At 38.0% G+C, this 14436-nt stretch overlaps 1 protein-coding gene across 5 annotated transcripts in view; it reads right to left on the bottom strand.

Annotated features, from left to right (window-relative positions):
* Positions 1-14436, bottom strand: part of NAV2 (neuron navigator 2) — a 405891-nt gene that overhangs the window by 111024 nt on the left and 280431 nt on the right. For 3 of the 5 annotated variants that reach the window (XM_068194174.1, XM_068194170.1, XM_068194171.1), the window contains 2 exons: positions 13108-13176; positions 9576-9733 (listed from right to left, as the gene is read on the bottom strand). In XM_068194174.1, the coding sequence (XP_068050275.1) occupies positions 9576-9733; positions 13108-13176 (227 nt within the window). The remainder of the gene's footprint in view (positions 1-9575; positions 9734-13107; positions 13177-14436) is intronic. The other 2 variants (XM_068194169.1, XM_068194173.1) reach the window with 1 other exon arrangement.

The following is a 14436-nucleotide window of genomic DNA, read 5'->3' as shown; positions in this document are numbered from 1 at the left end:
ACTGAGGATTTACTAAGATGAGCCAACCTTTCAAAAGCATGTTTGATTAGAAAAGTGAAAGGGTGCAAACAATGCCCCAGGATACACATATATCTCAGCTGGCCAAAGATGAGTATTTTGTTTGACACTAATGACTCTTATAAGGGTCACCTTCTGACACAAGGCAGGAGCCTTATGTCTGGGGAATTTCTCAGCATTAATACATTTGGTAAATTGGAGAAATAAGCTTGAGTCAGTAAGATTTCATTCACTGAAGTTGACTGAAGAGGTGTGTACTGAGAAAGAAGAAACTGAATGCCTAAATTTAAAAGGTCAAACCATCAGCTGTGCAACTTCACTGCAGCAAAAGAAGTCCCGGCAGAATGCAGCTGCACACTTCAAAATGTGGCACTAAGGGAATACAAATGTCACTCAGAAATGCTTTAGGAGTATCACATATGGAATCAGAGGTTTGGAGAATCATAGGATAGAAGACAACTTAACTACTCCATGCTGTTCAGCAGCAAAATAAGGCATCAATTGGAGTGCTGTGTCCAGCTCCAGCACCCCTCTAAAAGAGACTAACAGACTGGAAAGGGGCCAGTAGAGACCATCAAGACATAAAAGAGATTTATCACATTAAAGAGATTTATCACAAGGAACCTATAAGAAAAAGGATTGAGTAGTAAAGATTGCTTAGTCTAGAAGAGAAAAGGCTGAAGGAGACATTTTTCGCCTTCAAATACATGAAGACTCTTATAAACAGGACAGAGATCAAGGAAGAGCAAAAATATGCCTTATTTTTAGCCACACAGAATGGTTTTATATGTATGTTTTTAATAGCTACTTTTAAGACCAAATGGACACTGGAAGGAATAGAGTTCAAGAGATGGTCACGTCCCTGTAATGAGATGTTTCAGAACAGACCTGTCAGCTGTCTGAATCTGGCATTTAAAAATATGTCCTCTTCTACCTAGACAAAGCCTGGCTGAAGGCTTAATCATGGCTGAAGTGGAACTTTACAAGACCACAGGACTTTGAACATAGCTGGTACAAGCTTTAGAAATTCATAAAACAACATAGAATTTTTTTCTACATAGATACAGTTGATTTTCCTTCAGAGCTGGAGCACAGATTCCCCATGTTCTTTACAGATGCAATTCCACAAATATACAGTGTAAGCTGCAAACCTGTGAAAAATTTAAGCAGAGTTAACGCCAAGAGCCATATCTGTACTTCAAAGTTATGACTCAACAAAATAAAGTACTGGGTTCCTCAGCATATCGTTCAGATTTCCTCACAGTCCTTCCTTTCTCCCTGTGTTTTTGTTTTTACTCTTGCATCATCAAATTCATGATCACTGTACTATATTCAAGGCAAAATAAATCACCCTGAGCATTTGGTAAATACCTTCAATGTATATTGTATTTATAAAATTGGATAGGGTTATTTCAGCATCTGCTTTTGGTAGTGCACACAGCAGAACAACAGAAATCACCCATTACTCTGGTAATGGATTTAATGAGACAAATTTTGTAAATTTATTTCACATCTGTCAGACCTACAGGGAAAACACTTGGTCAATAAAACCAGAGCATCTCTTGAATGTCAGCACAGAGGAGCACAGAGGCAGCATCCTAAACACTAAGCAGAATATGATGTTTGCTTCATGTCTGACCTAAATGAAGCACTGGAATATTATTACAGGGTGGGATGACTGAAATTTAAGTAATGATCATATTTTCACACTGTTAAGACAATTACATTTATTTCCCAGTGAAAATTTGAAAGTGTGGGCAAACTGGTTTCATATTTTATGGACTTATGCCTCTTTAAAATTTAAAATCTTTTCTACCATTTCAATCCTTTTAATCTTAGTGAATTTTAAGCAGTCTTACCAAGTCATAATTTCAAAAATAAATTTAAAATTCATTCAACATTAGATTCAGTTTTTAAGAAATTATTGAATTAATTTATAAAGAAAGAGAAACCTAAAAATAATGCTACCCCCAAGATGGATATAGAATGAAAGTGAAAGTAACTGTTTCAAAAAGTCAAAGATAAGGTATTTTTTTCTAAGCCTATAAGAACATAATTTCCAGTCATTAAGAAAGCTATAGCTACTCAAAATTTTAAATAAACAAACACACAAATAAATAAAATTTAATTTATTGTTATCTGTTGCATGAGCCAACTGTTTCATTCTGTAAAATCACTTCCCATCTTTTTGACATCCATATACTATTAATTCATTAAGCACAGGGATCTTTCAATCTCATAAACTCTACCTGTTTTTGCTAGTCTCAAGTGAACTGTTAAAATCTTTCTGTTGCTCCTGGTTTCCAAAACTTTCCTCACTCCACCTGTCCTCCAGCCTTCCCAGCAGCCTTGCAGATCTGAGCCTAGCACTAATCCAGTGGCACAGCTGAAAACAGCCTGGCACTGAACAATTCCAGGGATAGGGCAGCCACAGGAAAACCCATGCCAGTGCCTCACCACCCTCGCAGTAAAAAAATTTTTTCCTAATATCTAATCTAAACCTACCCTCTGTCAGTTCCAAGTTATTCCCCCATCTCCTGTCACAAGCTGCCCTTGTCAAACAGCCCATTTTAAAAAGAGTCTGTTCAGCCATCCCAGTGACCTTTTGCCAGCACTAGGTCAGCTGGCTCCATGCCACAGGAATTGCATCCAACATCCCAGCTCCCTGCTGCAACTATCCTGATAACTATCCCTGCACCTGAAGCCATAAAAAGCCTTCTTTTTCCCATTCAGGTTGAATGCTTCTATAAATGGGTAGAAAAAAATTTTAAATGCCCTAAGACAAATTTCTATCGTGCTTTGTAAGTCTCAGAGCTCTTTTTTCATCACTTCTACTGGGTTTTGTAGTTCTTATACTATTACTGGGCACAAAGGCAAAAGTCAGGGTTTTGTCTCTCTTTATAATTATTAATTTATTTGGAGTGGGAAAACTGCATGAGATTAAACACAACGTTTCCAGCAAGGAAGTTTGTGCAATGCCACTTGATTATCCTTTACTTGGTACAGGAGCCAAATCCAATCATTCAGAACATCAAATATTTCATCTCATTTTATATAAAGCTATAAAAGAAGACTTGTCCTCCATTTTAATGTGCTTGAATGAAAGATTTTTCATTCACGTAAACTTTCCAGATCATCTATGTTGATCGTAAAGACAAAAGGGCTCAGTAATTTCTCAGCCAAAACTGGAACCTCTGTCTGAACACCAGCTCTGGGCAAATATTAAATTTAGACTCATTATGTCTGATTTAATCTCTTCCAATGGCTAAACACCCCCATTCTTAAAATTTCTATCCAATTTGTGGTCTTAATTGGGCTAATATCAAATTCCTGAGAAATGGATACCCACACACTATCTGTTGAGATAAGAAAGAATTGTTATTACTATAAATGTCACTGCAGGTATGTTGTAGGTAAAAAGGGAACCTTGTAACCTTTCCTTTAGACAAAGAACATAAATTAACCTTTTAAGTACCAAACAGCAGAAGAGATTTTCCAAAGCTCTATTTATGCAGAGCTCTTTCTGTTTTATCAGCATCCCCCTGTTTCAAAGCCCATTTAAATACTACTGAGTAGCATAGCCTTCAAGACATTACCCACAAGAACTCTGAGTTTCGATCTCCTTATGCACATTTCTTTCCTTGCTCCACATGAAGATGAGAGTTTTTCCCCTCAGTTGCTAAAGTAGCCTTTTTAAATTGAATCTGAGAGTTTGACATAATCCAAATCTGCCATTTTAAATTACCTTAAGCAATGCTGAGTTCAAGACAAGCTCAGTATCACACAGAACCAAGTCATGGAGGGTATTGTCATGCATTTTTATATCAATACAGGATTGAATATGAAAGATTTTTATCATCAGGAGTAGAAATTCTAATGGCTTATTTCCAGATTCGGGATTTTCTACTCTTTCACAAGAGGGCATTGAGAGAAATAAATATGGATTTCCTAGTACAGTTGACATGAAGATACTGATTTAACTCTGAAGAGCCTTTCCTGCTGAAGCTCTGACAAGATCTACAATGGCCCCTTGAACTGTGCCCTTGAACCTGGTGCCCTGCCCTCTTGAACCTGATAAATATAACTGCCTACATACAGAGTGCACACACTTTTAGCACACGCGTGGCATGTGTAACCATACACCAGTTTGCTCGCTGGAGTGGGGGTGACATTTCCTTGCTAACATTTTACTGATGGTAGTCAGTCCTATTTTGATAACACGAAGTAAAAAAGTTAGGAGGAAAGAAATTCCTTAACTGCCCTTCAAAATGCCTTAGTAACTCTTCCTATTTAAGTAGTTTACACTTAAGAAAAAAATTAAAAGGAAATAATATTTATAGGTATCAAAATGTGGTAACAGTCTAGGTCACAAGAACCCTCTGGAGATATTCCTTCCAACCTTCACCTGAATGCAGGAGATGGGGATAGCCTGGGTAACCTCAGATGAGGTAATCCAGGGCCCTGTCAAGGCAAGTCCTAAATACTTCCAAGCAAGTGAAATCTGACCCCTTCCCTGGATGAACTTCTCAAATGTTTTATTCTTCTCACAGTGAAGAATTTTTTTCCTATTTCCAGACTTTGTGTTTTCCCCTAAAGGAATGTATGCTCCTTGACCTGCCATCACACATCCTTGTGAACATAGTGATTACCCTTTACATATTAAAATACAGTATTTAAATACACATAGTGTTCCAAATTTAAAAGGTTTACCCAAAACTTGAAAGAAATAAAATAAAATAAAATAAAATAAAATAAAATAAAATAAAATAAAATAAAATAAGCAAGAGAGGAACACACACTTTTCTTATCCCCTGCCCATATGGACACTGCTATTAAAACAGTTATTTATTTCACCTCACTGTCTGAATCTGTAGGCATATGTTGTAGATGTCGGCGAACCCAATGGGAAGAATGATGATGTCTGACTTATTTCAGAAAGCTGAATGATTTCTTTATTATAATTATGTTATGATACATTAATATACTATATAAAAGAGGATACTAAAAACTACATGCTACTCTCTCTAACTATCCTAACTCCCCCACAACTCGTGACCCTGTTCTCCAGAGTCCTGACACAGGTGGATTCGATTGGCCATCAGGCCCAAACAATCCACTGTGATCCAACCAGGCATTCACTCTAGGTAAATAATCTCCAAACACATTCCACAAGAGAAAAACAAGGAGCAGAAATAGAAATTGTTTTCTCTTTCACTTCTCTCTGTGCACCTTTATAAAAATCCTGAGAGAGAGAGAGAGAGAAATGTGCTTGCCACAGGCATGTATTCTTGGTTCTTTCCTTTTTCTGATACTAAGAGAAACCTGACATCAACCTACCTTCTTCTGAGTAATAAACATTTCCTTTGATCTCAAGCAGAAATGGGCAAAATCTGGTAATACTGTTTTTTTTCTACTGGTATTTTACTTAACATTCAATCCACAGGAAAAGTGTAATTTTTCCCAGAGATATCTACTGCCCTCTGTAGGATTATTTTAAATAAAGTATTAGGAACAAAGAAGAAGAAAAAAATAAAAAGAAAACACATAAGCCTGTCACAGTACTGTATCACATCAACATGGTGGAGGTGGCTTATTAAGTTGATGTCTCTTACAGCTTTGTAATTTCATTGATTTTATAGATTTGACACAAGTAATTAGAAGAATATTCCCAGCCAACACCATCAGACTTTTGAGACTTCAAAGTGCAAACTGAGTGCCTGAAGAACAGTGAAGACAGTGGGTATATGAGGGTGTTCAGAGCAAGTCAAAAATCCCCACTGTTTTGTAGAACTGTAGGCTGTTTTCAGAGCATGTCTCAAGAGACTCTACACTGTGTGCAGGCAAAACACTGACATAAACTCATGAGAAAACCTACTGTAGCAAAGTCTTTACTAAAGTTGTAAGTTTCAATATATTTAAGTTTCCTTCTTGATACTACCTAGGACACAGTTCTGGTCCTCATTGCCATGGATAAAAAGTAGATTCATATATTTTAAATTGCATATGCAAATCAATTTTTGGCTGTGTTTTATCTGGTGATCCTGTCAGACAATTAGAAAGACGTGGTAATGTGGAGCCTCAAGATAACGACTAACTGCACACAGGCATAGAAATGCAATGTTCATTTGCTTCTCTACATTTCTTAGAAAAGTTTTTGATAACTTAGATGAGTTCAGTAGTGACATGGGAAGTGTCTGATGCCTTCCATGCCATAGTAGACCTGTGGTGTTCAAGGACATTAAAGGACAAGGAAGTAAACCAAAGCTATTCCTACATAAGCATGGGTTAAGTAATTCTGACAATTCAGAAGAGAATTGGCTCCAGTTGTATGAAGGGATTAGGATGACATAAAAAACCTCAAAACCCACAAGCCTAAGTGCTCAATTCCCCACAAAACAAAAACACAATTAAGACTTCAATGGCATTTTTCTTTAAAAAAAGCTTGCAACTCCAATTACACACTTAAAAATACCCTGTCTGGAATGTAACTGCAATTATAAATGGCTAATTACTGCGAAAATAAATAAAAAAACACACTACAGCACGTTATCATTTTATGATGTGAGGAATGAGGGTCTTGAAATCCCTGTGAGTTCAGGTAAATTCCCTATAAAAGAGGAATTTTGCATATGAACTGAGATTCTAACTCCAAAAAGCAAGTTAAAGCTATCAGGCCCTAACCTCAAAGAAGGTGCCCATAGGACTGAACTAGATGTCTGAGTGATCCTTACTAGAGAACACTTATCTCTTCTCTATATATTGAAAGTGGTGTCAGACAGCAAGTGGAGACTGAGAAAAAAAAAATACTGAGGACACAAGGTCAGCTATGGGGAAGAGAAGATTTGCATCTCTTTACACGTTCCTTTGCTAAGAGCATGTGTACACCTCACATGGAACATGTGCATCCATCCGAGAACCTCTTATTTTTCTGCAGTGGTGCAATCATTTTTGATATTACACAAATCCTTTCCTCAAGTTTTCTAGAAAATTAGTGGTCTCATCAGTAACTGATTTACAGAATCTTTTGAAAAATCTAGGTTATTTATTTCCAAGTAGTTGCCTGTTCTTCCATGCTCCTTTTGCTGTCCTTTTCCTTCTGATGAATTCTGTTTCAATTAATGCACTTTCATCACCACAAGCACAAACCATTGACTAACAAGACAATTTGCATTTGGAGGGAAAGGCCACAGATTAATAAAAGCTAAAAACTACAACCTACTTTTTGTAAGAAGTGACTCAAACATTTGAACAACTGAAGGCCACCTTCTATCACAAAGTGACCAATTATGCCAAAAGAGGCTGATCTTTATTTCTCCATTTCCCACCTCAAAAACACAACATCTCCCTATTGGGTAGAGAGGTGAAAACTTACCAAGCCTGGTACACAGCACAGTCATGTAAGTCTCCTTTTCTTTGGCAAAACACAGGATATGGGTCAGAAAACCTGAATTGTCTTAGCACTTTGACAATAAACTTTGTCTGGCAATGTTACAATTAACTTCAAAATAAGCCAAAAATTCGTCAGACCAATTGCTTTTGTTTCTCACAGATGCAGACCAACTTTGTGTCATGATTATACCTTTAAGAAAAGTTCAAGTTCAACTTCACATAAGCCTTTTTTTTTAAGACCATAATTTATGACTGGAAATTTTGGCCAGAGCAAAATTCTGAGTAGTTGATGCAACTTATGTAGATTGTCAGCCTAAGAGCCAGTCTTGTTTCATTTAGTCATTTGTAATATTTGTAGGAAGCAATTCATCTCATGTGCTTCTTCAGCAACCAGTTTATCTTTGTCAGGAGATTAATTACAGTGAGGAATGAGGGTTCCCAGAACTGACTGTCTAAAAGCAGTTGATCTTTAAGTTAGTTGACAAATTATTGTTATTTCTCTGTATGCATAAAGACTTCTTTCTTTTTCTTTTTTGAAGACTAAAACCAGTACTTTACTTTCCTTATTTAGTAATATTGGTTAACTGAGAAAGCAGCTAAAATAGATGGAAGTCCTCTCCTCCATGTAGCAGAACATCACACATCCCATATGGAGTAGGGATTATCTAGCCAACCAACCCATGCTGCAGAACAAAACAAATCCCACTCCACCTCTCCCCAGTCCAGCGCTTATGGGACATGAGCAGAAGACTATTCACAAGAAGGACAAAGAAAGAGACTGGGGAGATAGTACACAGGAAAACAAGGTTTCTACTGCTCAGACTAAAACCTGTTAGCTTGTTCTTTGAACTGAAAGCCAGACCTAATTCAGATTTAGAGACAACTATTACATGCTGATGTTACAGTCAAATCATTACTGTACCTTCTAAAAGAGTACATATCGATTTGCCAAGGTAGAATAATGCTAAATTATTAGCTTATTATGCTAATATATTAATCTGTAATATAATTATATTAGACAGAGGTGAATTTTATTTTTCTGTTATACAAAATATGATCAGGGTGTTTCAGAATGTCCCTGGAGAATGCTGAGGATCTTTCGCTGACACCATAACTTTTTTGGGATAACATTCCAAAACCTACTGACATGCAGTCCTAGGACAACAATTTCCAGAGAAGGAAGAGCAGAGTTTCCTGGAAAGAACCAAGCATAAGAACTAAAGAGAAGCTGACCCAGACCAGTACCTTTCCCTGGAGGAAATTGCTCATTACAGTTATCAGAACCTCTGCACAGCCAGCAAGGAGACTTGAGCCTGAAGGCTGCCACTGTCAAGTCAGTGCAAGGAGCCTGTGCTGAGGTCCAGTGCTGGCCCCTCTTAGTCAGCAGAATGACTTTGGGAATGTGGGATTTGCTGCTAGCCCATGCCGGCAAATCTGACCATGCCAGGCTGGAGAGATGCACTCAGTTCTCACCAGCCACAGCCCCTCAGCCCCACTCTGAGCTACAAACTGAGGCTAATGAGTGCTGTCAGGTCACTAAATTAGTGAATGGACACAAAGTCAGTAATTGTCATTCAAAAAAGCTCTGCTTCACACACAGCATGGCTCTGAGTGTTCCTGATGCGCTGCCACAGGCGTCATTTCACTGCAACATTTATAAAACATAACATGTTCCTGCCTTCACACACAACATGAGATGATTCCTGAAAATAGATTGGAATTGTGCAATTTTGTCTCTTACAGGATAGTCCATAATAGTGATGGAAATGAAAGCAAATTGTACAATTTACCATATAAAAACTTCGCAGAAATCTTTAGTGGTCATTTTTCATTCTTGTCAAACTACTCATCAAAATGTCTTGTTTTATGATTAATTCGTTCCCCTTTATCTGTGCTTGAAGCAAAATGAAAAAACATGGTTCACTAGTGCCAGGACTTTTTAAAGTTATTTTTTGGATGTAACTTCAGGCCAGCAAGTCACAACTTCAGATATATTAAAGGAGGACTATACTTTTTTCAAGAAGAGACAGCTGGCTTTTGGATTATAGATGTCATGTTTACAACACACAACTTTGAGACAGTCTTACAACTTCTGGAGATTAACACAAAATCCAATTTCCTCTGAATGAAGCCACTATTAAGAAAAATCCAAATTATTAAATGCTTACCTTTGTCATTGCTGCTTGTTGGGGTTGGAGGGAGAAACCCAGGCTTAGATTTGTCGTAGTTGTTAAAGCTCTGGCTGCGTCGGTTGTTGGCACTGATGGAACCACGAGCTCTGGCCTCGCTGCCTGCAACGGACACTCTCATGGTGGGACCTGGAAGTCTGGTGGAAGAATTTACAGCATGTTTAAACATAGGTAAAAAGCACTTTAGGCAAGAAACTATGGGACACCATGCATAAGCTGAAAATATAATGATCAACAGCACAAGTATAGGCTCATAAGGGTCTTTCTACTTCTGTAAGAACAAATCAAAGGATCATCTTAGAGGAAAAGTGTATGTCAAACAAGCTGCAGTCTATAGGAAAATGTGCAGGATCCTGGAACCAGGGAAGAAATTATGATGTTTGGTTCTAGATTAGAAGGCTGAAAGATAGCTTTATTAAAACTATACTATATTATATTAATATACTTCTTAAAGAGATACTATACTATTTTACATATTTACTTCTAACTTACCTATCTAACTAACTAACAAACTTGTGACTCTCTGCTGAGAGGCTGAGACACAGCTGGATCTGATTGGTCATTGAACTCAAACAACTTTTACTGAAATCTAATTAAGCAATTACTTTAGTTAAACAATCTATACTACATTCTACATGGGGAAAACAAAGGAGCAGAGATAAAGATTGTTTTCTCTTCTTCTCTCTGTATTTCTCTAAGAAATCCTGAGAGACAGAATTATGTCTGTCTGTCCAGAGAATGTGAATGTCACAGCAGTCTGAATTGTTTTACAAGAGAAAAAAAGCCCTGAGACAAAATTAACAGTCACCTGCCATAAGTCTGGTGAGTCAGAAATAGTTGCAGGTAAATTCAGGGGAGCAATACCACTGGCAAAGGTTAGGAATAAGTGAGGTATTTCTGTTCTTAAACCAGATTGCTGGACACTTCATCACATGTTGGCCACATAAAAGCTACCCTTATTTCAGAAATAACAATGAGGTGGAACTTGGCAGCCTTTTCCCTTCTAGAGAAGCACATCACATCTCTGCCCTGACAGCTACAAAGCTCAGCAGTCAAGCCCAGCAAGACTTTAACCTGATTTAATTATTTGAGCCTATATAAATCACACAAAGCTTCAGTACCCTCTCCTAGAGTAACCCCATTATCATTGAGCTGGTATTAGCCTCTGGTTTAAACTGGGCACCTGCCTCCTCCAACATTTTCTTACCATAGCCTGTACTTACCAGATTTAGCTGATTAACTAGGAAAAAAAAAATGTAGTTATTATGGAGTAAGTAAACAAACTTTTATGCTTTTCAGGCAAAAAGGAAGGTGGAAGACTTCTCTAAAAAGCCAGACAGAATCAGAAAGCCACTGGCATCACATCTTAGAACACTTCAAAGCCAACATTCACACACAGAATCTTTTTAAAGCTTCTTCGTGTAAAATACAAAAATCTATTCAAAAAACTTGTGTAAATAATAAAGTAAAAGGAAGAACTCCCAGTTGTCAGAGAGTGGGGATGCAACTGACCAAATCACCATTGTGCCTCTGAGAGAAGGAAGAGAAGCCAGGAAGTAACCTGGCAGGGCTTCCTAAATAAACTGATTTATCCAGGACCAGTGAAGAAATAGAAAATATGGAAAGAAACATGGAGAAAAAGCCAAAATGTCAGCAGCTGCATGCACATGCTTTCAAAGCTCAAAAGAGTCTAAGACATGAGGGCATCATTCAAATACAAACCCAAAAATTAATTTACAAGCTCAAACCACCACAGCACAGCACATCATGGTTCTGAGGTTGACTTTTAGACCAGTCTCTCAAATTATCCAGCTTTTTCCAGCACTGGGGGGTGCTAAAAAGTTGTACATACTCATCATTGCAGCAAAGAGTCCATGACAAAACCCCAGAGGGGCTTCATCCACTGCAGAGGAGACCACAGGGGAAGAAGCTGAGGACAGCCAGCAACAAATAGAACTTTTTGAGAAAGTCACCAAGACAAGGAAGTTCGTGAAAAGTTTATTTTGTTTGACTGGAAATGAGCTAGGTTTTCTACAAGCTATCTCAGCCCAAAGCTGCCACCCAGTTTTGAAATACCGAGTATGGGGCACCTACCCCAGGATGGCTACAATGGCCTCAGTATGGAAGGGGAGTTTTCCAGCAGCAGGGAAGGGACAATCTTCCCATAGTGATGGATAAGTAAAAGCTCCCCACACATATCCACACAGGTTTTGCAAAACTGTCACATTTTAAAATAAACAAAATTCCTCAAACCATGTGACCACTTAAGAAGTGACAAGTTTTCCATCTGAGTCAGTATTGTCACTGCCAATAAAAACACACTGAAAATAAAAACTCTACGTACCAAAAGCACTCTTGAAAACAGCCTTTCTCTTAAGACTTTTTTTTGACCCCACTGTAGTTTAACTAACTCTTTTCAAGCCCCTGCTTTTGGTATTATGTCAAGACACTCCACAAAGGTGTCTGTGAAATCTAAGGAAAAAATCAGGTTCAGGGAGACACTTCTGGGTTCTTGCTATTTAGAGAGAAGGTACTGAGCTTGGAGAACACACTCTTTTACTACTCTTCAGCACCTCAGTTAAGCAAATATGAGCTGTCAAGCCATAATTAAGATAAAGGAAGAACATGAAAAGGAAATGTGGAACTTTTAACAGGAATTATTCTGCAGAAATTCACTGTTAGCATACAAGAAATAAGATGGGAAATAAATCTAAATTATACAATAGAAAAAACAATCTATACAAACTGAATAAAGATCATAAGCTATAGCTCACAAGCTTAGCAAAAATTGTATGGTATAATTTACCAATGTAAAACTATATTCTTGTCAAATATTTAAATATATAATAGTGAAATAACAAGATTATTACCCAGATTAATAACCACAGCAAGCCTTAGGATCACTGAGATGAGATGGACAGATGAGGTGGCATGCAAATCATAATGGGATCCAGGGAGAAATGGGACTGAAGTGCCTCTGATTCACTTCCAGGGAGGTTACAGGTGCTGGGTGTAAGAGCACTGGGGACAGCAGGGGCTCTGATCAGCAAGAGCCATACAGTGCTGCTGGTGAGTGCTGTCACCTCACAGCATCCAGGTGACACTCTCCTCACCAGCTAAGCCATTGGCCTGATGCAGCTCAAATGTGGAATGGAACTGGATGATCTTTAAGGTCATTTCCAACCCAAAACATTCTATGATTCTATGATTTCAATAATGCAGGTCAAAATATAATTAATACAGTGGGGCAAGAACTCCCAGAATCATGTTTTGTTCTTAAAAGCAAAAGCTCCTAAGAACAAAAAATCAAATTATTTCCTCGAGGGCCAAAATGCATTCCACACCTCATTAAAAAAAAAAGGCGAAAAAATTAAATCCATCTAAAACTTTCCCATTTCAGCTGTTTGCAAAGGCCTAGTTACAAACTGTTTTCGACAGGAACTCTAAACAGGCACTCAGAAATACTGCAAAAGGATTATTCATGCTTTGCAGAAGATGAAGAAATGCTAACCTAGAAGACCTTTTCTGACCAAGAGTGAATTGGATGATTTTGCTTTGAGATGAGTCCCTGGGAGATGCACTGTGACAGGAAAGAAAAAGCGGAAGAAAACATTGAACACAGAAACTTTTTGTTTTTTTTTTTTTTTAAGCCACTGAACTTAGTAACTGGTTTAAGGGAAAAAAGGGTTTTTTTATTAATTTCACAAGAATATAAAGCTTCTTTTCCAAGTATGACTTCAGGTCAAAACCACTACAGTCTGAAATTAATTTTTACAGAGTAATGAACATGTAAATCTGCATGCAACCCCCAACTCTATTCCTCTTTTCCTTTTCACTCCTTTATATATTTTCTGTAGAGTGTGAGCAATTTGACTTTACTTTAGTACACATTAAGAAAACATAACATTGAAGACCTTCAGGATATACATATTTTTTAATTACTTGAAACCCAGCCCGATCTACACAATGGACTAAAAACAGCAAAACATTGTTCAGCATCTCTGCATGTTTGACAGAAAACTTGCAGAAATCTCTTCAAATACATCTTTATTTTACGGTGATTATTTCCTGTTTATACATGCTGTAGGAACACTATGTTTTTCAACTATACAAAACTATTGTTTACACCCAAATGAGCATAATATGTGAAGAAAGACATAAAAGCCAAACCCAAATAACCTCTGAGCAGTCCCACTTGGAAGGCTTCAGTTTAACTGCTTATATCCCTCATAAGGCAGCACTTAAGCCAGCGTTCACCACAAGGTGTGTTAACACAAGCAAACCTCAATATGAGATTTGTAAGAACAAGAAGCCTTCATACTTTAGTAATTGTGCAAATATGATTTCTGCTTTTAAGTCTCTTTCTTATCCCCACTAAACCCTCCCTGTTTTAGCAGTGCAACAGTCAGACCAATAGAAGGCTGCACATGCATTTACTGTGGTACTGCCTCAGAAAACTGCTTTTATTCCAACCTGGGCAGAGCACTCCTAGTATTAAAGACATTCAAGGCACAAAACCCCTTTCTATTCATCTGTACTCTGATTTAGGAGTGCAAACTTGTCGTGGTTTGACATGGAAGTGATTTTTTTTTTTTTCAGGAAGTTGGATCAAACCAATCAGTGGTCAAGTTTGGATATTGGCACCTGAAGTGACCACTGAAGATAGGGATACGCCTCTGAGAACACAGGGGGTTAAAAGCAAGAACCCCCAAGAGCTCGCTCTCTTTGGTTCCGGTCAGGGTGCTGTGCAGACCTCCCCTGCCCAGCCATGGGGCTGGGTGGGGGAGGGGGAGCCGTGAGGCCTGGTCGAGGTGAGCCGAGGGGTAGAAGGACTGGAACC

Source organism: Anomalospiza imberbis, chromosome 6 (genome assembly GCF_031753505.1).
Source record: "Anomalospiza imberbis isolate Cuckoo-Finch-1a 21T00152 chromosome 6, ASM3175350v1, whole genome shotgun sequence".
Taxonomy (NCBI): Eukaryota; Metazoa; Chordata; class Aves; order Passeriformes; family Viduidae; genus Anomalospiza; species Anomalospiza imberbis.
The sequence above is the reverse complement of the archived record's forward strand: the minus strand, read 5'-3'. Positions and strand labels throughout refer to the sequence as shown.